Source organism: Schistocerca serialis, chromosome 2, assembly GCF_023864345.2.
Source record: "Schistocerca serialis cubense isolate TAMUIC-IGC-003099 chromosome 2, iqSchSeri2.2, whole genome shotgun sequence".
NCBI classification, from domain to species: domain Eukaryota; kingdom Metazoa; phylum Arthropoda; class Insecta; order Orthoptera; family Acrididae; genus Schistocerca; species Schistocerca serialis.
Window position 1 is genome coordinate 1,045,348,466 of NC_064639.1, and position 23,031 is coordinate 1,045,371,496.

Sequence of the window (23,031 nt, forward strand, 5' to 3'; positions counted from 1 at the left end):
AGATGAGTAATACTCCAGAACTGGTACAGTGAGTGTTTTGTAAGCTACTCCTTCTAAGGATGAGTTATTTTCCTATAAGATTCTTCCAAATAATCTCAGCTTGGTAGCTTCTTTTCCTACACTGCAGAAGACATTTACAAGTGTTTTGGCATTATGCACATAGTAATCTTACATGTCTTTCACAGAAATTCCTTTCTTTATCATTTTCCAAAGTTGTTTTCTTTTTCTTTTTTTCACAGTCTATTAGAGTGTTAATGTTCTTGCTTTGGACTGTTGAAGGACTGTTTCAAGAAACTTTATGATGTAGTATGCAGTGTTTCCTTCCCTCAGTTTTATTGGATAAATTTAGTGGTGTGTGCAAATTTCTCTTTGTCCTTCATAATATTCTGATTCTACAACACAACAGTTAATCCCAATCTATTTTGTGGTTTTCTTGAGAAAAGCTGAATTCAGCAAGAATATTATTTATGAACAAAGGAAAGTCAGAGTTCAGTGTTAGGTATTTCATCCATCAACATTGAACTCATCACTGATGGGACACTATCTCGGTTAAATATAGGACCTTTCCTCTTCCACCCCCCCTCCCCTCCACCGCAATTCAATATACCTAGAAGTATTATATGAATTAATTATATGAATTAAATATGTGTATCAAGGAACAGGAGGTATGGAGATGAGAGAGGGGAGCATTTCAGTATTAAATGTGGGTAATAGTTTTAAAGAGCAGCAGTACAAGCATAACAGTATGCTTATTAATGCTAGTAATAGTAGTAGACACAGTAAGAGGAGTTGGAGAAGAAAATAGTTTACATTGCATCAAGGTCTCAATCATGTGACTAGATGGAAGTGGGTGATTCTGACAACATTTTTGTAATAAACAGAATGTAATCTACTACTAAGAATTATGCAGACACTCAATACATCCTTGTAATTCGCTCTCAAATGATTGTAATCTAATCTATAACTATAATGGCTATTTTGCTGCAATAAATCATTTATAAATTAACAGAAACTAGTGACACAATTCAAAATGAATAGCATAGAACAAATTATTCTAAAATTCTGCTCGGTAGTATACCTTTATCTCCCCATTCATGTGGCACTGACTCTGCTCCCTGACATTTATCTTATGTGTAACAGTATTGATTGGTGATAGTGCAAGATGTATTAGACAGGTGAAAATACCCTCAGATTTCAGGCAGAATGTAATAATTCCAGTTCCAAAGAAATGGTGCTGACAAGTGTGAATATTACAGAACAATTAGTTTAATAAGTCATAATTGCAAAATACTGACATGAATGATTCACAGAAGAATGTAAAAACTGGCAGGTGCTGACCTCAGGGAAGTTCAGTTTCAATCCCAGAGAAATACTGGAGCATGTGAGGCAATTGGCCCTTGAACTTATCTTACAAGATAGGTTAAAGAAAGGCAAACCTACACTTATAGCATTTGTATACTTACACAAATATTTTGAGAACGTTCACTGGAAGCACGCTCTGAAATTATGAAGGTAGCTGGCAGAGTGAAAAAGTTATCTACAGAAGCCAGACAGCAGTTTCAACAGTTCAAAGGTATGATAAGCAAGCAGTGGTTAAGAATGGAGTGAGAGACTGTATAGCCTATCTCTGGTGATATTCAATCTGTATTCTGAGCAAGCAGTTATAAAAAATTGGGCGAGGAATTAAAGTTCAGGGAGGAGAAATAAAAATTTTTATGTTTACCAACAACATTGTAAATCTTGAAGAGACAACAATGACTTGGAACAGCAGTTGAATGGAATGGGCAGTGTCCTGAGTGGAGGATGTAAGATGAACATCATCAAACACAAAACAGTGGTAATGGAATGTAATCACATTAAATCAGGCAATGCCCAGGGAATTAGATTAGGAAATGAGACACTAAAAGTAGTAAATGAGTTTTTCTATTTGGGTAGTAAAGTAACTGACAATGATCCAAGTAGGGAAGATATAAAATGTAGAATGGCAACAGTAACTTAGGAATTGGTTCCTCACTGAATATAGTGGGTGGATACCATGGGTTTACTAGGCATGGAGGGTAAAAGAGATGGTTAAAGTACAGGAACAACATAACAAAAAGACACCCAAATATAAAATAGTTCCTTTGTTGAAACATTAGCAGGCACAGTTATTGTAGAACATACTTACAATGGTAAGCTGCCATGAAACCGTCTATAGACAAAAACTCTCAATTGAGTTGAGTCGGTCCAGTAATCCCTACCACTCATGAAGGTGTTATGAATACATACAAGGGGCGCCCACCATCTGTGTGTGGTGGAATCAGGTTAAACAGTTTCTTAAGACAACATGAGAAACATCATTAATGAGCCTGAGTCACAGTAAACAGAGCTAACCTAACACAATGGTCAAGGAAATATGCAAATACAAATAAATGAACCTGGAGGTAAAATGAGTATTTCTGATCTAACACTGTGATCAAAGCAAAATACAAAGTACAGACTTGAGGTACCACAAATGAAGCAAATCTAGTGACTAAAGCAAATAAAAAATACAAAAAAACAAACATGAAGTACTGAATGTGAAGTTAATCTAACACAGTTGGGGATTTCTGCAGTCTCTAATGGCAGCATTCATGGTACTGCAGTGGTTCACAGTAAAGAAGTTGGATCATGCTGCACTTACTAAAATTTAATAGGGTCCATGAAGCATATACTCAACACTCAGGACATGAGACCACAAGGTGGGTTCTAAAGAGTGGTATCAATCTTGACCAATAATCCTCCATAGGCACTGCATGAGCCTGCAATTCTGATCACTGCATAGGCACATAAAGCTGACTCACCATAGATGATTTCACGGGTCATGTGCCTATCATGTAGCACTACAGCAAGTCATTAAGTTCTGATAATGAAATAACGAACATAAAATTAGTACCAAAAGAACATTAAATCGCTGCACTTACGCACTCATCGTGTGGATAGCTGGGTGTCAACACAGGATAAGATGTACGGTGACCTTGTGTCCACTATGGTGTTGTAGGGATGCTGGGCACAAGTGTGCTATGCAGTCGTGAAGCTGTTGTACGAAGGCTGGGGTGCAGGTGGTGGCCGGCAGGGGCTGCAGCTTGATGAAGTTACCTGGGATAGTCAGCAGCTGCCTATAGATGTCTTCAATGGTGGACAAGTTGGTTTTGTGAGCCATGGGATCTAGCCGGGTGGCAGAACCAGTTACAGATTAACAGGTAAGGGTAGCTTTTTGAGTCTTGTAGAATGTCTCCACCATATGGTTAGTGGCTATGTGGTAACTAGTTGTAAAATGGATGAGCATACCACAAGTTCCTGTGAGTGTTTAAACAGGCAAGATGTGAATTGTCATCCACAGTCTGTTGCCACATGGCAGGGGTATCCGAGCTGTGAGACCCAGGCCTTCAAGAAAGCCTTTGCCACTGTTGTAGTGCCTCAAGAATTTCGGAGTAAATTCTAGAAACTCTTGGCCTTCAACCATCTCTAACACCCGATATTTTAGGTACGAGTGCGGGAGAGTGAGAATGTTTCTACCTATCCACCTTTTTCTGTGTGCAGTTCGGAAGTTTCTTATTAGAAGACTGTAAGAAGGGCGAGTCACTGATGATGACAGTGTTTGCCGCCAGCACCACAGAAGACATGATGAAATCTCAGGGAATAATTATGTAGTATTCTTTGATGTGTTAGTGTCTGTGGTAATTGTAAAAAAGACTAATGAACAACTGAATATATATTTCTATGCACATTCATGTATTGGACTCGCTTGGCACTAGAGACTTATTTTTGTTTCACGTCTTAGCTCTGCAAGAGTCAGGACGCATGTGATGTCCATAAATTTTTGTATTGTTACTATGACATTGAACTTGTGGTTTATCAAGTCTGATGTTTAAAGACATCAGTTGGCTTGTCAGAGTTTATGTACTTATGTGAAACAGAGTAAATGTTGCTTTGTGTTGAGAGGTGAAAATATACCAAGAATAAACTGAAAGTGTTCCAAGAGTACACAAATTATTTCAAGAATAGAGAAGTAGCTTAATAAATTCCTATAATCCGCTATAGTCTTCGGAGAAGAAGCTTTTGGAAGATCAACATAGCTGATTACCCAGAGAAGAGAATCAGCTGCACGTAATACATAAGTCAACTGCGAGAGCTGTGTGAGTCTTGCACCTCAGTACCACACTGTCTCGTATCGTCCAAAAAATGTTAGGCTGTGTCTGCCATGATGTCAGACAATTGCATGGCTCCAGCCACCAAGTCAACCTGTTGATGATAGTGAGTATGTACGGAAGGTCATTTGATGATGGAAATGGGCCTGCAATGTCAACACAGCGGAACCTTGCGGAATTCTTACAACTGCTTCACAGTACATTTATTCAGTAATGAAATTTTTTTCTCAATAACATGGACCAGTTTAAAATCATGATTACAATACTAGGAAAAAGAAAGACCTACACTATCCTTTACTTAATGTATCTTTGGCACAGAAAGGGGTAAAATATGCTGCTATAAAACTTTTTGATAAATTACCAGATGAAATAAAATGTCTGACAGACAGCAGTAATAGTTTCAAAAACAAATTGAAATCATACCTCCATGACAACTCCTTTCATACCATAGATGAATTCTTGAATATGAGTAAATAAATCTGGAGATATAATATATGCATTTTGTGCCATTTAAGGGAATGGGATAGATAATAGAAATATTTAAGTATAAGGCTATAATGAAAAAAAAATACTTGTTTCCTGTGTGCATTTCTTGTACATTTGACACGTTCCACATAATGACGGTTTTTCCATGCTATTGATCAACGGAACACATAACTAACTAACTATTTAACCTTCTCTTCTGGAGTTGACACTCCTTGAGGGCTCTTGGAGCTTCTGAATAGTAAACAAGCAGTGGTTTAATTTTTGAATCACCTCTTGCACTGGCACTGAACAGCAGTGCAGTGTGAGATGGTCTTTCATTGGCTTATGACTGGGCAATGCTTTCTCCTCTGCTGTTAGAAAGATAAACTTTTAGTTTTCTTCCAGAATAGACCTGTATCGCCTCAATTAAAAACCTGTTATGGCAGGTAACGATCAAAATCTCAAGCATCTTGAAGTTGCTGATGAAGTTCTCTGCTACCTTTGTGTCAGAGCTGGCTGCTTCACCATATCTCACAATGCTGTGGATGCCAGTTTTTCTCTCAAACTTCTTGAACCATCCAAATCTTCCCTTAAACACTTCTTTGGCTGCTGATGATCCTAATGTCTTCTTAACTAGATCAGCAAAAATCATTTTCACCTTCTCACAAATTATGTTATCATTAATAGTGTCAACTTCTAATTGCTTTTTATTAATCCATATAAGAAGTAACCTTTCCAGAAAATGAAACCATTGTTTAGATACTCTTGTAACTCCCTTTGAAGCATCTATCTTCTTAATCTTGTCCTCATTCTTGAGGATATGCAAGCAGTTGATGCAGACTGACTGTATGTGTGTGCTAAATCAGCAATGCTAACACCATGTTCATGGTTTTTGATGATTTTATGTTTCATTTCTAAGGTCATTTTCTTGCTCTTATGGTCATTTTCTTGCAGCTTTATCTTTGGGGACACTTCTATGAAGGTTATTAAAATTTGCACACAAAAAAACACTGTGTGAACAAAAGTTTAGAAAAATGTGTGATGACAAGCTGCACTAAGAGGGTAGCAAAAATATCACTAAACCCAGACTGCAGTATATACTAAAGACATTGTACGTTACCACTGGCGACAATGAAAGGTGTTCAAATTGTTGAATGTTTCCCTGATCACGCAAGAACAGCTGGTGATGTCAGACTAAATCGTCACCACTTGTTATGTGAAACATCGCTCATTAAGTGAGTATTTTTCTACAATGTGTTTTGCTCATTATGCAAATTGTACATTATGGGAGGTGCTCATTAAGTGAGGTTCCACTGTATATACATGGGAGAACAATGATCGACTGAAGTAGGAGGGAGAGAGGGTTGGGGGGAGGGAGGAAAAAGTGATAGGGGTCTGGAGGTGATGGCCTGCCTTCAAGCACTGGCTTGGGAGCCACATGTCAGCTCAGTTGGTGCAGTTCCATTGGATACCACATCTGATGAAATGCTCCTGCATGGGCACCACAGATGCTGCATGGACGCTGGGTTGTGACAGTTCATGGAGGTGTTAGAGTTCTGTCTTGCAGAAATCATGGGGAAAGGGGGAAGGAGCAGGACAGATGAATCCTGCACCCCCCGCCCGTCCAGAGAGTTTCCTAGGTGGTCAGAAATTGAACGATAGGCATGCCAAACATCTAAGTCCATACTGGGAATCGTGCACAGCTGGAAGTTGAGGCTGGTGTTTGGGTCGCTGTGCAGTGTTAGCAGTTCAGGATCAGCTACCTGTGTGGTGTCAGGGCCAACGAGAGTAGCGAGGGCACATGAGCAGCTGAGGCTGTCTTTGATGATATTGTTGACATCTGCCATGTGCAATATGTCAGTTGTGAACTGTACTATATATACTAAAATGTAAACTTTCACGGCCGGAAATATCATGTCCATTATAATTATCTGGGCTGATATGCCGTGGTCGGTTGATGAATTCTGTGGTGATTCCCAACGTTTCATCTCCAACTGCGGGAGACATCTTCAAGGGGGTCCGTAGCTCGATGGAAGGTCCAACACACACACTGGCTCGCTACTGACTGCCGCTAAATTCCGTGTCTGTGCGCCCCCGCGCCGCGGCGTGACATCACGTGTTTTGAAAACGTCAGTGCAATTGGCCGCTGTCCGTCGCCGTCGATCGCCGTTGCCATCACCCAGTAGTGGACGGGTGGTACACATCTTCTTTAACACCGGCATCTATATACCGCTTAATTTGACGCCCTCCTCCTTTCGGTTGAAATTATTTGGGTGTTTAGCGATTTTGATTGCCTCCCTGTAGAGCCTTTCGTAGTATCCGCTCGTGGTCGCTAGTACTTCCGTCTCCTCGAAACGAATATTGTGGTTCCCTGGCTGGAAAGCATGCTCCGCAACAGCTGATCGTTCCGTTTCTCCTTTTCTACAATTTCCCTTGTGCTCTTCCAAACGTTTAGAAACAGTTCTTTTGGTGGTACCCACATAAACATCACCACAGCTGCATGGGATCCTATACACTCCAGATTTTTCCAATGGTTTGCGAGCGTCCTTGGCAGTCCTAAGGTATTCCTGTATCTTCCTGGTGGGCTTGTAAATTATGGTAATATTCCACTTCGTCAAGATCCTACCTATTGTTTCCGTTACATTTTTAACAAACGGCAGGAAAACCTTAGATTTTGCAGTAGCCTGTATGTCAGTATGATTTCTGCATGGCTGCCTCAACGCACGTTTTATTTCGGCGGACGAATATCCATTCTTCGTTAGTGCATTGTGGAGATGTTCCATCTCAGTGTCGAGCAACTCAGGTTCACAAATATTTCTAGCTCTGTCCGCTAACGCCTTGATAACACCCCGCTTCTGTAGTGGGTGGTGGCTCGAATCCCGGTTCAAATAACAGTCCGTGTGCGTGGGTTTGCGGTACACTGAGTGGCCCAAACTACCATTTTCGTTTCTAAACACAAGCACATCGAGGAAATGTAGTTTTCCGTCTACCTCCTCCTCCATTGTAAACTGAATTCTTGAGTTTATACTGTTCAGATGTTCGTGGAACCGGCTTAGTTCCTCCCTACCATGTCTCCACAACACAAACGTGTCATCCACGTATCGGAACCATACATTTGGTTTCTTGCTGGCAGTACCTAAGGCCTGTACTTCGAATTTCTCCATAAAGAAGTTAGCAATTACGGGACTTAGGGGGCTTCCCATAGCCACGCCATCCGTTTGCTCATAAAACTGTTCATTCCACTTGAAGTATGTGGTCGTCAAACAACACTTAAACAGCTCTAAAATATCGGCAGGAAAAATTCGATCCAGCTGTTCCAATACATCATTAAGTGGAACCGTGGTAAACAGCGATACCACATCGAAGCTGACCAATATGTCCTCCGGCTGGACCACTATGACATTCAATCTGCTGATGAAATGTGTCGAATTCTTTATATACGAGTCCAAAAAATTGAGAGACTACTGCATGATACCATGGGGAAAGGTATGTTGACAACATCTAGTAGACAGAAGAAGAAGTTTGATAATTTGCTACCTAATCAGACTGTTCGGCATTTAGATGTTTCCCGGACCGTTATCAATTTGTCCAAACATTCGTTATCTGACGATGAGACATCTGTGCTTGCCAAGGGAGGAAATTTTGCTGTTAGTCCGCGTTTTGTGCCCACGGAAGAAATTATAGCCAATGTAGAAGCAGGAATTCGCAGTGTACATTCAGTAACAGCTGAAGAAATCCGTATAGAAACAGTGAGAATATTAGCCAATGCAAAACTGCCGAAAAGTAATATAACTGTGGGTGAGAGAAGAGCTTTAAAACTCCTGAATGATGATGATAGTATTTTGGTACTCCCAGCTGACAAAGGAAGCGCAACGGTGCTTATGGATGTGGCCGACTATCAGAGAAAAATTACGGATCTACTGGGTCCACAAGCATGTAGGAAGCTGAATAAGGACCCCACTAACAACGTTCTCAGAACTGTGTTGCGGTTAATAAAAAAGTCCTCCATTGAAGAGAGTGTGCAGAAAGGTCTCTGCAGTTCGGTTGTGCTACCACCAAGGCTTTATGGATTGCTCAAAGTTCATAAAGAAAATGTTCCGTTAAGATTGATACTAAGTGCCATTGGTTCGCCCACCTACTAATTAGCCAAGTTTTTGACTACGCTGTTAAAACCACATGTGGGCCGTTCGGACTCGTATATAAAGAATTCGACACATTTCATCAGCAGATTGAATGGCATAGTGGTCCAGCCGGAGGACATATTGGTCAGCTTCGATGTGGTATCGCTGTTTACCATGGTTCCACTTAATGATGTATTGGAACAGCTGGATCGAATTTTTCCTGCCGATATTTTAGAGCTGTTTAAGTGTTGTTTGACGACCACATACTTCAAGTGGAATGAACAGTTTTATGAGCAAACGGATGGCGTGGCTATGGGAAGCCCCCTAAGTCCCGTAATTGCTAACTTCTTTATGGAGAAATTCGAAGAACAGGCCTTAGGTACTGCCAGCAAGAAACCAAATGTATGGTTCCGATACGTGGATGACACGTTTGTGTTGTGGAGACATGGTAGGGAGTATCTAAGCCGGTTCCACGAACATCTGAACAGTATAAACTCAAGAATTCAGTTCACAATGGAGGAGGAGGTAGACGGAAAACTACATTTCCTCGATGTGCTTGTGTTTAGAAACGAAAATGGTAGTTTGGGCCACTCAGTGTACCGCAAACCCATTCACACGGACCGTTATTTGCACCGGGATTCGAACCACCACCCACAACAGAAGCGGGGTGTTATCAAGACGTTAGCGGACAGAGCTAGAAATATTTGTGAACCTGAGTTGCTCGACACTGAGATGGAACATCTCCACAATGCACTAACGAAGAATGGATATTCGTCCGCCGAAATAAAACGTGCGTTGAGGCAGCCATGCAGAAATCATACTGACATACAGGCTACTGCAAAATCTAAGGTTTTCCTGCCGTTTGTTAAAAATGTAACGGAAACAATAGGTAGGATCTTGACGAAGTGGAATATTACCATAATTTACAAGCCCACCAGGAAGATACAGGAATACCTTAGGACTGCCAAGGACGCTCGCAAACCATTGGAAAAATCTGGAGTGTATAGGATCCCATGCAGCTGTGGTGATGTTTATGTGGGTACCACCAAAAGAACTGTTTCTAAACGTTTGGAAGAGCACAAGGGAAATTGTAGAAAAGGAGAAACGGAACGATCAGCTGTTGCGGAGCATGCTTTCCAGCCAGGGAACCACAATATTCGTTTCGAGGAGACGGAAGTACTAGCGACCACGAGCGGATACTACGAAAGGCTCTACAGGGAGGCAATCAAAATCGCTAAACACCCAAATAATTTCAACCGAAAGGAGGAGGGCGTCAAATTAAACGGTATATAGATGCTGGTGTTAAAGAAGATGTGTACCACCCGTCCACAACTGGGTGATGGCAACGGCGATCGACGGCGACGGACAGCGGCCAATTGCACTGACGTTTTCAAAACACGTGACGTCACGCTGCGGCGCGGGGGCACGCGGACACGGAATTTAGCGGCAGTCAGTAGCGAGCCAGTGTGTGTGTTGGACCTTCCATCAAGCTACGGACCCCCTTGAAGATGTCTCCCGCAGTCGGAGACGAAACGTTGGGAATCACCACAGAATTCATCAACCGACCACGGCATAACAGCCCGGATAATTATAATGGACATGTACTATATATGTTGACAGAACAGCCTAGGTGAAATCTGTGTGCCTTACTTTTGTCAACACAGTATCGTAATGGGATAGAGGTCAATGAACTCTATGGATGAGTGTCCTTCCACTGAGGGGTGGAAGTACTTAATTGCCTTGTATACACTGAGGAAATCTAAGTTATAAATGGCCAATTTTGTTGTGGCTCAGAGAACTTCATGGAAAAGAATCCTAACAGCTGCCAGGAACAATTAAATGTGTTGTTGAACGACGATGCCTGGGGCACATTGGCTGGTGCCAGTAATGACTGTGAGTGGGGCGGTCGAAAGGGAATGGGTCAGGAAGGCAAAGTGCAAGAGGTCTCGTACTGTTTGTTCGAAACTTTCTGTCATTGACACCTTCCAGGCAATGGGCCTGCTACCTATAGAGTGGTTGCCCTGGAATGCAGCAGTGAGTGGTGCTTGCATGCTTGCATCTTTCTTCAGATGGTGCAGGAAAAATTTGCCATCCTGAGGAATCTGCAAAGTTCTTTAAAAGTTGCAGGTCATGGGCTTGAAGTTTCTTGTCCAGTGGGTAGGAACCCACAGACGATATGCTGTGTCCAAGGAAGTAAATCTCCAGAACACTGAAGACATGCTTCTCCAGACTGGTGATGATTCCCACTTCTTGAGGGTGGGCAAATACCTCCTGGAGGTTTTGGTGCTGCTCCATGAGATTGCATGAGTAGATGAGGATATCATCCAGGTACACAAAATAACTGAGGTACCATACAGGACACTGTTGAGAAAGCGTTGTCAGGCCTGGGTGGTGTTATGGAGCCTGAAGGGGATAAATTCATTTTCAAAAAGTCTGAACGGGTTGATTATTGGCGTCTTCTCCATATCTTCTGGGTAGACCAGACTCTACTTAAGTGCTTTTTCTCAGTCTACCTTGCTGAAGACAGTTGTGCCAGACAAAGGGCACTGGGTAGTGGTCAGGGACCATTCTGGCATTAAGGGTATTCTTTTCCTCAGATGAAGTGCACAGCCCTTGAGCTCATCAAGGTGCAGAACACACAAAAATGATTGCTGCTTTGATTTCAGTCTGCAAAGCTCTTTGCTAATCCACGGGAAGTGACAGGAGGTGGCAGAAAACCATGGGGGTAGGGGCTGGTGTCATTGAGATGTAGGTGTTTCTCCTATGGGGCACTGCAAGGATGTGTGAAAGGAAATTCACCAAGTAGGTCAGCAAAGAGGCCAGAATATGACAGTTGCTTGATGGTGAAAGAGGTGACAGTACAGGATCTACAAGGAATGGGCACAATGGGCAATGAAGTTGGCACCAGTGATAGGATCCATAACATCATCCATGGTAAAGGCATCTGTGAAATCTCAGCCAAGGCCAAGGTCAACGGATCATGTATGGGAGCAGTAGGTTGTGACTAGAGAACCTTTCATCACAGTGAGGAAGAGGGAGGAGTGGGCCAGCAGAGGGTAACAGTTTGCAAGAACAGATGTGGAGATTGAGGCTAGTGTGAAGCAGGTAGGCTGTTGGGGAGGAGGGGTTCCAATGATCATGCATGAGCAGGCAGTGAGAATTAGCAGAGCAATCAGGTGCACCTACAGCTGTCTGCTGTCAGTGTTGAGGACCATGTGCACAGTACCTCACAGTTTGTAGTGTTGCTGTAAAAGCACTCATGATACTAGCAAAGACAACTGGCACCCTGAACGTTCTGATCACTACTAGCTGGTTGAGAGTTTGTGTGAAACGTGTCTGTGTATGCAGGAAGTCATAGGCACTGAAAGGCAGAGACAGGCATGGGCACAGTGCAGGGTATGAGGGAGCTTGATCATCATGCTAATCATGTGGGGCATGAGCTACACCTTGACCATGGATAAGTTTGTGGGACATGGAGTGTGTGGTTGCTGATGTGGCTTATATATGTGGGAGACTGTGCAAAGGAACATCACGATTTTGCGTGGTGGTGGAGAGGGGGTTGAGGGAATCGAAGAACCTGTCTGCCATGATGACTACCATGTCAACATTCATACATTCACGTGCAACTAATGCTGTGCAGTCTTCGACAGGCAGAAATCCAAGTCAGTTCACAAGTAGCAGCATGTTGGGAATGATCATAGGCCCAGCAGGTGTACAGGAGAGGTGGAAGTGTTGTGAGAGCTGGATCTCAGCGCATTTACCTTGTTGAGTGGAGTGTAAATTAACTAATCTCCTTGACCTTTTACAAGAGCTTGAAAACTATTTCTGCCGTCAGCCAGAAAGCAATGGAGAATGTACTGACCATAATTTCCAGACTGCAAGTCCACATTACTCTTCATACTCACTGAAAGAAAATGTTTCTATTTGCTATTTAATCAGTGGGATCAGGAACTATGACTACAAATAAGAGTTTTGATTGTAACTGATTAATATATTCAGTAAAAGTTCACACGCACAAAATATAATAATATTTATTCTGATAATGATAGCAATAATAATAATAATGTCCCTACTAGAAACAGCACTATAAACAGTTCATAGAAGGTCTCTATAGGAAGCTCCAAGAAATATTGTCTATCACCCTGACTTCTAATCATCAATTGCCTTAAAACTGGAAAATAATCTTGCCACTTGCCACACTGTTGTGTCAACATTACAGGCAGCACACAAAAAGTTACTTCCATGAAATCTAAGCAATCCAGGACAGTGTACAATCCTCATGAGTTCACTTCCTACTTATATCAAAAACGCATTTGCTAGCTGCCTGTCTGTGACGTCATATGAGGTACAACAGACACAGGCATTTGACTGACACATGCAGATTGATATCCCAGAGCAAAGTCTTTCTTCTTACTGCCTCTGGGGCTGTATTTATATACGGGCACAGCGGACTGCCAAATATCTGCTATCAACCACTCTAGGCACAGGTAGCAGCATCTAAATGGCCCTTTTCTCAGACACATATTAATAACTCTGTTGTTTAACAATTTACAATCTTCTTAGTTTTTATATAATTTAAGTTTGCTTTAGTTACTGAATCAGTTTTAGCTTCCTGCATTCAAATTTTGCCAGCTAGAATTTTTAGAATGGAACTGATAATAGTACATGAACTCTTAACTGCCACTTTAAGATTCCATGTAATGATTGTTATCTACACTAAAGTCTTGAAACTTGGTACAGCTGTATTATTTCATCAATGTAATTGAGTGCTATAATTAATACTTTCTGTGACAAATACAAATGATATTCTATCTATTATGAATAGTGACATTTTTGTTCCAGATTTGTTTTTTTAGTAAAGACTTGAAAACTAATACAGATAGCTTCTTGGTGTAACCTAGTTAATGTTTTTATGTCAAACTGCAGCTACATATGAATTTTCATTTTGAGTGTTATAATTAATACTTTCTGTGACAAATACAAATGATATTCTATCTATTATGAATAGTGACATTTTTGTTCCAGATATGTTTTTTTAGTAAAGACTTGAAAACTAATACAGATAGCTTCTTGGTGTAACCTAGTTAATGTTTTTAATGTCAAATTGCAGCTACATATGAATTTTCATCTTTCTGAGTCTAAAATTTAGGGCCTCCAAATTTTCATAAAAACACCAATTTTGAACAAAACAGTGCTCAGATCAAGTTGAGACTAGTAACTTTTGATTGTGACATATATTTGCACATTACGAATAATTTTTAGCTTTCTAGCTTCATTATTTAACACTTCTTATTTTTTTCCTAAAATAATATATTTAGTAAAACATATTCATTTGATCATTCTGAGACTTCACAATGTTAACATTAATATACTGCAGCATACACTGACAAAGTTTGGAAAAATTATTTCAATTTTTTACTTACACCCTTAGGTTATGGAGCAATCCTTTGTATGCTATGTACAGGCATTTAATGATGACATGGCACTGGTAGTAGTGAACTGGGGTAAGTACTGGCTCACTCACTTTCCTCTGTATCTCTCACAATGATACAGCACTTATTTCGCTATATCCTGATGAAAATAGTTCACGTGGGTACTGCATTTTTTATGGGATCAACCAGCTATCAGCTGCTCTTTCCGGGTACCAAATCATCTAGATGCCATGATGGTGTCACATGCCTCTGTGGTGACCAAAGGTTCAAACTGCACAGCTGATTTGGCAAATGGTGTTGAGTTGATGATGATTGAGGAGCCTCCAAATATTGCCTCTATGGAAGCAAACCACTGCCAGAAGGTCATGGGAGTCTAAAGATATCAGGTGGATTGTGGTGTGGGCTGTCTGCGGAGATGGAGGTGCACTGGAGCAGTGGCAGTCCCTGTGAGCTGCACCCAGTGGCTGAGGAATGTGTGAAACCTGACCATATGCATCTGTTAATCAGGGGAAGGTGGGTTTGGTTGATGCCTGGGACTGAAGCTGAAGGTAGCGGTAAGCTGGGAATGGACTTGCCCTGGAATATGATGTTTCATACACTGTGTTAACACTGGAATGACAGAGTAGTGTGCTGAATTGTGCATGGAACCAAGTGTGTCGAGTGCCAGCTGGGTGGTGGGGGAACTTGATATCAGCAGCCATTCAATGCAGCCTAGTGCGGAGCTTGGTCAAGAGAGGGGGTGGTTCATTTGGGGGTCAGCAGTGTCGGAATTAGTTTCTCAATGAACAAGACAGGTGGATACCATCAGTTTGCTAGGCTGGAGGATAAAACAGACAGGTAAAGTATGAGAAGAATATAACAAAAAAGATGTGAATTCAAAACAGTTCGTTTATTGCGACGTCAACATGCACAATTAATTGCAGAATGCATTGACACAAAAATGTCTATGAACGAAAATTCTCAGTTGAGTCTATCTGGTAATCCTCACCACTCCTGAAGGCATTACGAATGCACACAAGGGGTGCCCACCATCCATGTGCAGTGGAATCAGTTTACACAATTCTTTAAGACAACACGAGAAACATTGTTAATGATCATCAGGTATAGTAAAGAGTGCAAATCTGACACAGTGATGAAAAAAATATGCAAATACAAATAAATGAACCTGGGGGTACTGTGAGTATTTCTAATCAAATATCATGATCAAAGGAAAATACAGAATAAAAATAAATAAACTTGAGGTACCATAAGTAAAGCTAATCTAACATAGTGAGTAAAGTAAATACAAAATACAAATAAATGAACTTGAGTTACCGGACATAAAGTTAATCTAACACAGTTGGGGATTTCAGTCTCTAAGGGCTACACTCATGGTACCACAATGGTTTGCATATAGTTCACAAAGATAGATCAGATCTTACTGCATTCCCTATAATTTAATGGGCTCCACGAAGCAGATGCTCCACACTCAGGACATAAGACTGAAGGGGAGGTACTGAATAATGTTGCGCTGAAGTATGGTATCAATCTCACCTGCTAGGCATCATGGGAGCCTGCAGTAATTTCCGCTATGTAGACACACAAAACCGACTAACTGCTGATAAAATATTAGAAGGAGACCAAGATTTAAATACAGTAAGCAGATTCAAACAGATGTAGAGTGCATTTATTTTTTGGAGATGAAGAGGCTTGCAAAGGCTACAGTATTGTGGAGAGCTCCATCAAATCAGCCTTCAGACTGAAGACCACATAACAACCAAAAAAACATGTGTTCTACCTGATGTCCCTTGTTGTATGGGTGTCCATGTGACATTTTCCTGAATTCCAAATGCAATTACAAAAATCTATGAGACACAGATACCTGCAGTTGGTGGCATCATGTAAAGAAACTCAAAACTTTTTGCATAGATTTGTTTCTAAATGATGTCTTTTGATTCCTTTCAGATACTAAACAACTACCACAAACAACTATACCTCAACAGAGTCCACTGCATGTATGGTAAATGGAAAAGAAATCACCCATTGCTGTTCAAAGTTCTTTTCAAAGTGAATTTCAAAGGGACCCACCAGACACTAAGACAATTAATGCTTGGTATGACAAGTAATTAGCTGCTGAAGCGTAAACAGACAGTCATTTCTGACAGAAAATACACATTTGATAAGATGATAGAGGAGATCATAAAGACCAACCAATGAAACCCATCAAAGTCAGTTCATTGACCATCACAGGAACTAAGCGTCCAATGCTCAACAATCCACTATGTACTGCATAAATGACTTTGTTTGCATGCTTAAAATGTTCAAATTGTGCAATCAGTGAAGAAAAATCTCTTGCAACATTGCCATGAATTTGCTTTGGAGATGTTGGACCTGACTGCGCAAAACCCAGGTATCTATGGAATCTCATTTTCTCTGATCATGCTATCTTCGACACATGTGGGAAGGTTTAATCAACCCAACATTTGCATCCAGTCCACTGTTTTCGGGAACCTGCCAGAGACAGCAGAAAGGTGAAACTATCTTATTTGCTGATTGAAGACAATACAACTGGACTAGCCTTTTTCATCAAGCAACCAGTAAACCTTCAACAATTTACTGTCTGGCAGCTTTTCCCCTTCAGCCAAATGTGATTGTACACCAACACACTGGAGTTTATATGTTTGTAGGTGTCTGGACCAACAACTTCCACAGAGATGGATATGATGTGATGGACCAACCAAGGGGCTACAAAAGTCTCCATAGTCCCTGTGAACTTCTTCTTGTGGGGTTTCAGGAAAGGCTTTGCATATGTCTTGTCTGTATGTGACCTTGGTGATATCTACAGAAGAACTGTGGATTATACTGGCACTAAAGTCTTTGGTCACTTACCAAATAGTATCAAAAGTCTGACAGATAACCAACAAGTATTTAAGAAGAAATTAAAAGAATTTCTGAATGACAACTCCTTCTACTCCATAGAGGAATTTTTAGATATAAATTAAGAAAAAAAATATTAAAAAAATAAAAAAAAATAAAAAAATAAAAATAAAAAACACAAAAAAAGTAGTTATATTAACTTAAGTATGTTGTTAAATTAACCTGATTATGTCATGTATTGGAAAATTCAACTCGTTCCACATCATTACGAAATATCGTATTCATGATCCATGGAACTAGTATTAATCTAATCTAATCTAATCTAATCTAATCTAATCTAATCAATAGCCTCCATCACTCCAGACATGCTTGTGCACACTTGGGTTGAGACAGAATATTGTCTAAACATTTTACAAGTTATGAAAGGAGGCCATGCAGAAGTGGATTAATTTTTTTCGTACAAAACTTTTTGAGTTACTTTACATGATGTTATAAACTGTAGACCTAAATGTCTACATCTCATGGTTCCTTTTTTAAATCTGATCTGGAACTCAGGGAGGCTTCATGTGGAACCTCTGTATGTTTACTGATGACACAGAGATGTTTCTTAGCATTGAAATACATTGTATGGAGTAAATGAATGGCAAACCATCAACAATGCTAGTTAGAAAAACAAATGAAGGAAAGTATATTAATGACAATGGAGTTATTAGCTATAATTTTAGCAAAGATGTTAGATGGACATGTCTGTTTCTTTATTAAGGAAAGAACATCAGGATTCACCAGAAGTTATTTTGAGAAATTGCTCAAAACCAAACAAGGATGACCTGTTGGGATCAAAGCCCTATTGCAATGAATCTTGCTGAATATTGTGTTCTTGATGTTCTGCAAATACTGTACAACACTAACAGCAGAAAGTAAGTCATTATAAAAACATGTAATCCTGTAAGATAACATGTTTCCATCCAACAAGTTTAAATGGATAACTAAAGCAGTTTTTTTTTACATTTTTTAGCTGCTGTCTACATTATTTAATCTGATGAAAATTTGTCTCATACCAACAGGAAATAAGTTTTACTTAACAACATTAGGACTTTCTTTACACAGATATTAATGCCACAACTAAAATCATTCAAGTCTATAGTCACTTACTGACCTTATAAATACTGAAGGTAAACTTTTGGTTTCCTTGACATATTGTTTGGAGAGCTTTTTCTATGCTTTCAGTTGCCATGTTTGAGCACCTGCAACAGAAAAGATGGCTGATAAAAAAAACAGTTCTACATATGACAAAGAACTGGAAAACATTGCTTTGTGGTTTATTGTTTGGTGGAAGATGTACGCATGTAGTATCAGGGCACTCAATAATTTGAGCAGTAGTGTAGATATTGTCATCACGCTCAAAATGTGAAGAAGTAATACTGATATTTTCCTTTCTGTAGTTAATGAAAAAGGGAGTATTATTGGCACCTTGTGTACCATGTACAGTTTGTGCTAACAATGAAAACTTCCAAAAATAGCTAGTTAATTTTCCATCCCTCCTAAATTTAAGTTGACCAAAAATGACAGGTATTCTATGCCCATCATCTAAAAGTGTAACAAAAAGGTGCTTTTTTCCTATGGAGATACTGCGTTTCTAAATAACAAAGGCACAAAATTTTCTTAACCAATCTGATTTTTTTATCGTAATGCAAACTGAAAGATTATGGGATTTTAATATGCCAGAAGTTTTCTAACCGGCATGAAACAGTCAACTTTGGAGTTGATTCCAAACAATAGTCTGACTCAACCAATATATCTTTTATGTTTTTCTCATTGACAAGATTTTTATATGTTTTAAAATTGAATGGACTCCCATTATTAGAAAGAATTGTCAGCTAAGCTTTTGAAATAGTTCTGAATGATCTTTCATATGATTTTCTTATTTGTTGCTTTCTTTAAAGGATGTCTTTAAAGGATGTTATGAACTTAGAAAATAAATCCACCATTCCAAATATATGTATCTGTATGCCCCTTTTGCTTTGGTTAGTTGCCCAAACAAGTTAATGCCTACTAAATTCATCAGCCTTTTTGGAGTAACACCCTGTAAATATCCCTTACATGTTTGATTGAAGACTTTTACAAGCTGGCAGCTGTCACAAGTAGCTAAGCACTTTCTGAATCTCTTAGCAATGTTGTATACATTTTCTTGAAACTATTGAATGTGCTTCAATGATGCACAATGTCTAAAACTTTCATGTGTGTATTTTATTAGAGTTTCAGTATATTGTTCTGGCCCATGAATTACCTCACCATTACCATCTGGACTATGTCTTCAAAACAAAATTGCCTTATATATTTAATAAAACTGCTGGATTTTTCATATCCCTTCCATCCTAAATAGCTTTTTACCTGTTTCCGATTTTCATTATGATTCTGATTTCTTCAAAATTGGTCATAAATTTTTCTAATATCCTTTTCATCCTTTACACAATTTTTGTACATTATTTTGTAACTTCTCTCTACTTCTTCAATACCATTCTGATCTTCATACCCCCACTGGTAACCTAATTAAACATCTACAATAACATTCTATTTTCCTTTCATGTATTTCACAGGGCAATAAAACTATTGCAAACAGGCCACACACCTTGTAATTCTACTGTGGCATAATTTGCACTCTTGGATATTACATAGAGCTTTGTGACCAGTATAGACAATGATTTTGTTTCCAAGTAAATAACTGAAGGGTCCAGGATAAGAATGAGCTAAGTACAAATTTATAAATTTTACAGAACATTAATATTCCTGTTTAAATCTTTTCTTGATCTTATAGCTATGTAACAATATACATTTATTTTACAAAATTACAAACCTTGAGTAATATTCTGTACATATACACTGAAGCACCAAAGAAACTGTGTATTAAAATACAGAGGTATGTTAACAGGCAGAATATGGCACTGTGGTCCCCAGTGCCTATGTAAGACAACAAGTGTCTGGTGCAGTTGTAAGATTAGTCACTGCTGTTACAATGGCCGGTTAACAAGATTTAAGTGAGTTTGAATGTGGTGTCATAGTTGGTGCACGAGTGATGTGACACAGCATCTCCGAGGTACCAATGAAGTGGGATTTTCCCATATGATCATTTCATGAGTGTACCATAAACATCAGGAAACACTGACATTGGGCTCTTGATGAATGGAAATATGTTGCCTGGTTGGGTGAGTCGCATTTCAAATTGTATTGAGAGGCTGGATGTGTACATGTATGGAGACAACCTCATGAATCCATGGGCCCTGCATGCCAGCAGGGGACTGTTCAAGGTGGTGGAGGCTGTGTAATGGTGTGGGGTGTGTGTAGTTGGAGTGTTATGGAACTCCTGATATGTCTAGATACAACATATATGTTAACACCCTGTCTGATCACATGCATCCATTTATGTCCACTGTGCATTCCGACGGAATTGGACAATTCCAGCAGGCCAATGTGACACCCCACATGCCATGTTGTGTTGTGGTACTTCTGCATGCTCGTGGGTGCTGTATTCTCACTTAAGAGACTGTATATTGATGTGATCCATAGATATAGAACTTTGTACTGTTTTATATTTCATTTAGTACCTATCTGTACTTTATATAGAATAACATCAACTTGATATGTGGTACAACATTTGTTTAGTGTCCATGGCAATGGGGAGTGGGCTTACAGAGAACATCTTGTGTTAGATGTTAGGCACATTTAATGACTCATTGTACTTGCAAAGTGTGCAAAATATTACATATAATACAACTTATATAAAAATACAGACAGTTTAGATATAGCAATTTTTAATTCTTTTGAGCTTTATTGTGCTAGCTAAGTGGGAGATGTCTCACAAGAAATGGTAAGTCATTTTATTTTATTTCTGAGGTATTGACTTTGATGCTGCCTTTGGAAATGTCACATCTCTATCTGTTACCATCTCTGGTTCTCTTTCTCATAGTGTGTGTTTTAAACAGCTCACATCATTCTGCATTCTAAGTGTTATAGTGTAACAAAGCAACTTATTTTGTCAATTTTGTGTGTGTGTGTGTGTGTGTGTGTGTGTGTGTGTGTGTGATGGTACTTTAGGCATGATGGTACTTTACTGTATTCAACTCGCATGTATCACTGCTACCTCGGTAGACATACACTATAATACGAACTCAACAAGAAAAAATTTACTACCTTCCTTATTCCGCATGTCCTTATTCTGCATGTACATAGAGATACAGAAAACAGAGCCATAGTTTCCCAAAATGTAGCTGCCCAGATAGAATAGACACTTCCTGTATTCAGACACTGTTACAACATAAACATTACATTTTCCAATGCACTTTAAAATATTTTGACATCATAGATTTGGTAAAGTAATTGGTTTCAGTCTAACTGTGTTTTTTCTTGTATGTAACCTCTGCTAGGTTCTAGACAATTGAAGTAAATGTCACACTGTTCACATTGTTGACATGTTTTACAGAGTTTTTAGAATATTGTGACATCATAGTGCTGCACAGTAGAATAGTAAGTAAGTGCAGGAATAAAATTTTGTTTGAAACTATGTGAGACATCGCAAAGTGAGGCGAGTCTACCAGCTACTCAGTGGTGTTGTAACCGAATGTCAATGCAAGAGGCCAAAAGTACAAACAAGCTGGAAGCTCATTTCATCAGACTTTGTTAAATGGAAGCCAACAACAACAGATGCAGCACTTTGACAGCAGCGCAGGGCAGACAGAACACTCTACTGTAATGAGGTTAAATGTAGTAGCTTCACCAAGAGATGTCATAAGATGCCTTTCTGGATGCCTTTGACCAAGTGTGGTAGCACAGTGGTTAGCACACTGGACTCGCATTCAGGACAACGGTTCAAACCTGTGTCCAGTCATCCTGATTTACGTTTTCTGTCGTTTCCCTAAACTGCTTAAGGCAAATGCTGTGATGGTTCCTTCAAAAGTGCACAGCTACTTTCCTTCCCCATCCTTCCCTAATCTTGAGTTTTTGCACCATCTCTAATAACCTCATTGTCGATGAGATGTTAAACACTAACTTCCACCTCCTCCAGGATGTCTTTGCACAAAGGAATGTTTTGTAAACCTGAAGTTGAACACTAGAGGAGCTGAGAGTGCTGATAGGCTCAGAAAACAACACCACATTTAGACACCAGTGTATCTGTGGTGGGCGATGGGAGGGGGAAATCATGTCATCACTTGCTATAAAACCTCTGCATTCCTCAGGTTCATTCTCAAAGTGAGGCATTCCTTATGCATAATGGATACCAGTAAAAGAACAGCTCTATTATTTTGTAGGATGCCCTGATGAATCCAGCAAGTTTCTACAAGTTGCAGACACCTTGGAGTCCACTGCTACAAGTCCACAGCTGTCTTCCTGTGGAGAGAACTTCTTATTTGCCAAGCCGCAATCCTTCCTATCACAACAATGAGGATGGTGGCCAGGCTGATCTTCTATGGATGAATAAATGACCTGCCCACCTGCAGGCTGTTCAACTTGGGTGTTGAGTGCCTGTGATGCCACTACTGGGGCAATACAAGTACCACCTTATTGGGTGTATACTGGTACCATATGTTACTGATAAGTGCTCTACTTTCATGCCATCTCGACAATGGACTGCAAGGGTATGCAGCATTCTGGAAGCAAGCTTAGGCCCAGTTTCTCTCATTGACAGCACCCAACAGACACCCACAGCTGCGCTGAGCTGTATAGATGCAAGACTGCCACACCTTCCTAAGGGGTATGGCACTGACCTCAGGTAATATCAGCACTTAGCAAGTTCCTTGCCGGGCACTGACATACTACCTTAAGCTTTCAAGCAACATGGTCTCAGCATGGTTGCTATTAGGTGGCACTGAGAAGATGGTATGAACATATAACTTTTGCCACTAAATGACCGAGCGAGGTGGCGCAGTGGTTAGACACTGGACTCGCATTCGGGAGGACGACAGTTCAATCCCACGTCTGGCCATCCTGATTTAG

General features: G+C 40.0%; 1 protein-coding gene across 1 annotated transcript in view; it reads right to left on the reverse strand.

Annotated features, from left to right (window-relative positions):
• The window catches only part of LOC126458476 (serpin B6-like), a 238,280-nt gene that overhangs the window by 175,672 nt on the left and 39,577 nt on the right, over positions 1–23,031 (reverse strand). Inside the window, exon 2 of the mRNA XM_050095570.1 lies at positions 18,200–18,287. Within this exon, the coding sequence (XP_049951527.1) occupies positions 18,200–18,277 (78 nt within the window). The 5' untranslated portion in view covers positions 18,278–18,287. The remainder of the gene's footprint in view (positions 1–18,199; positions 18,288–23,031) is intronic.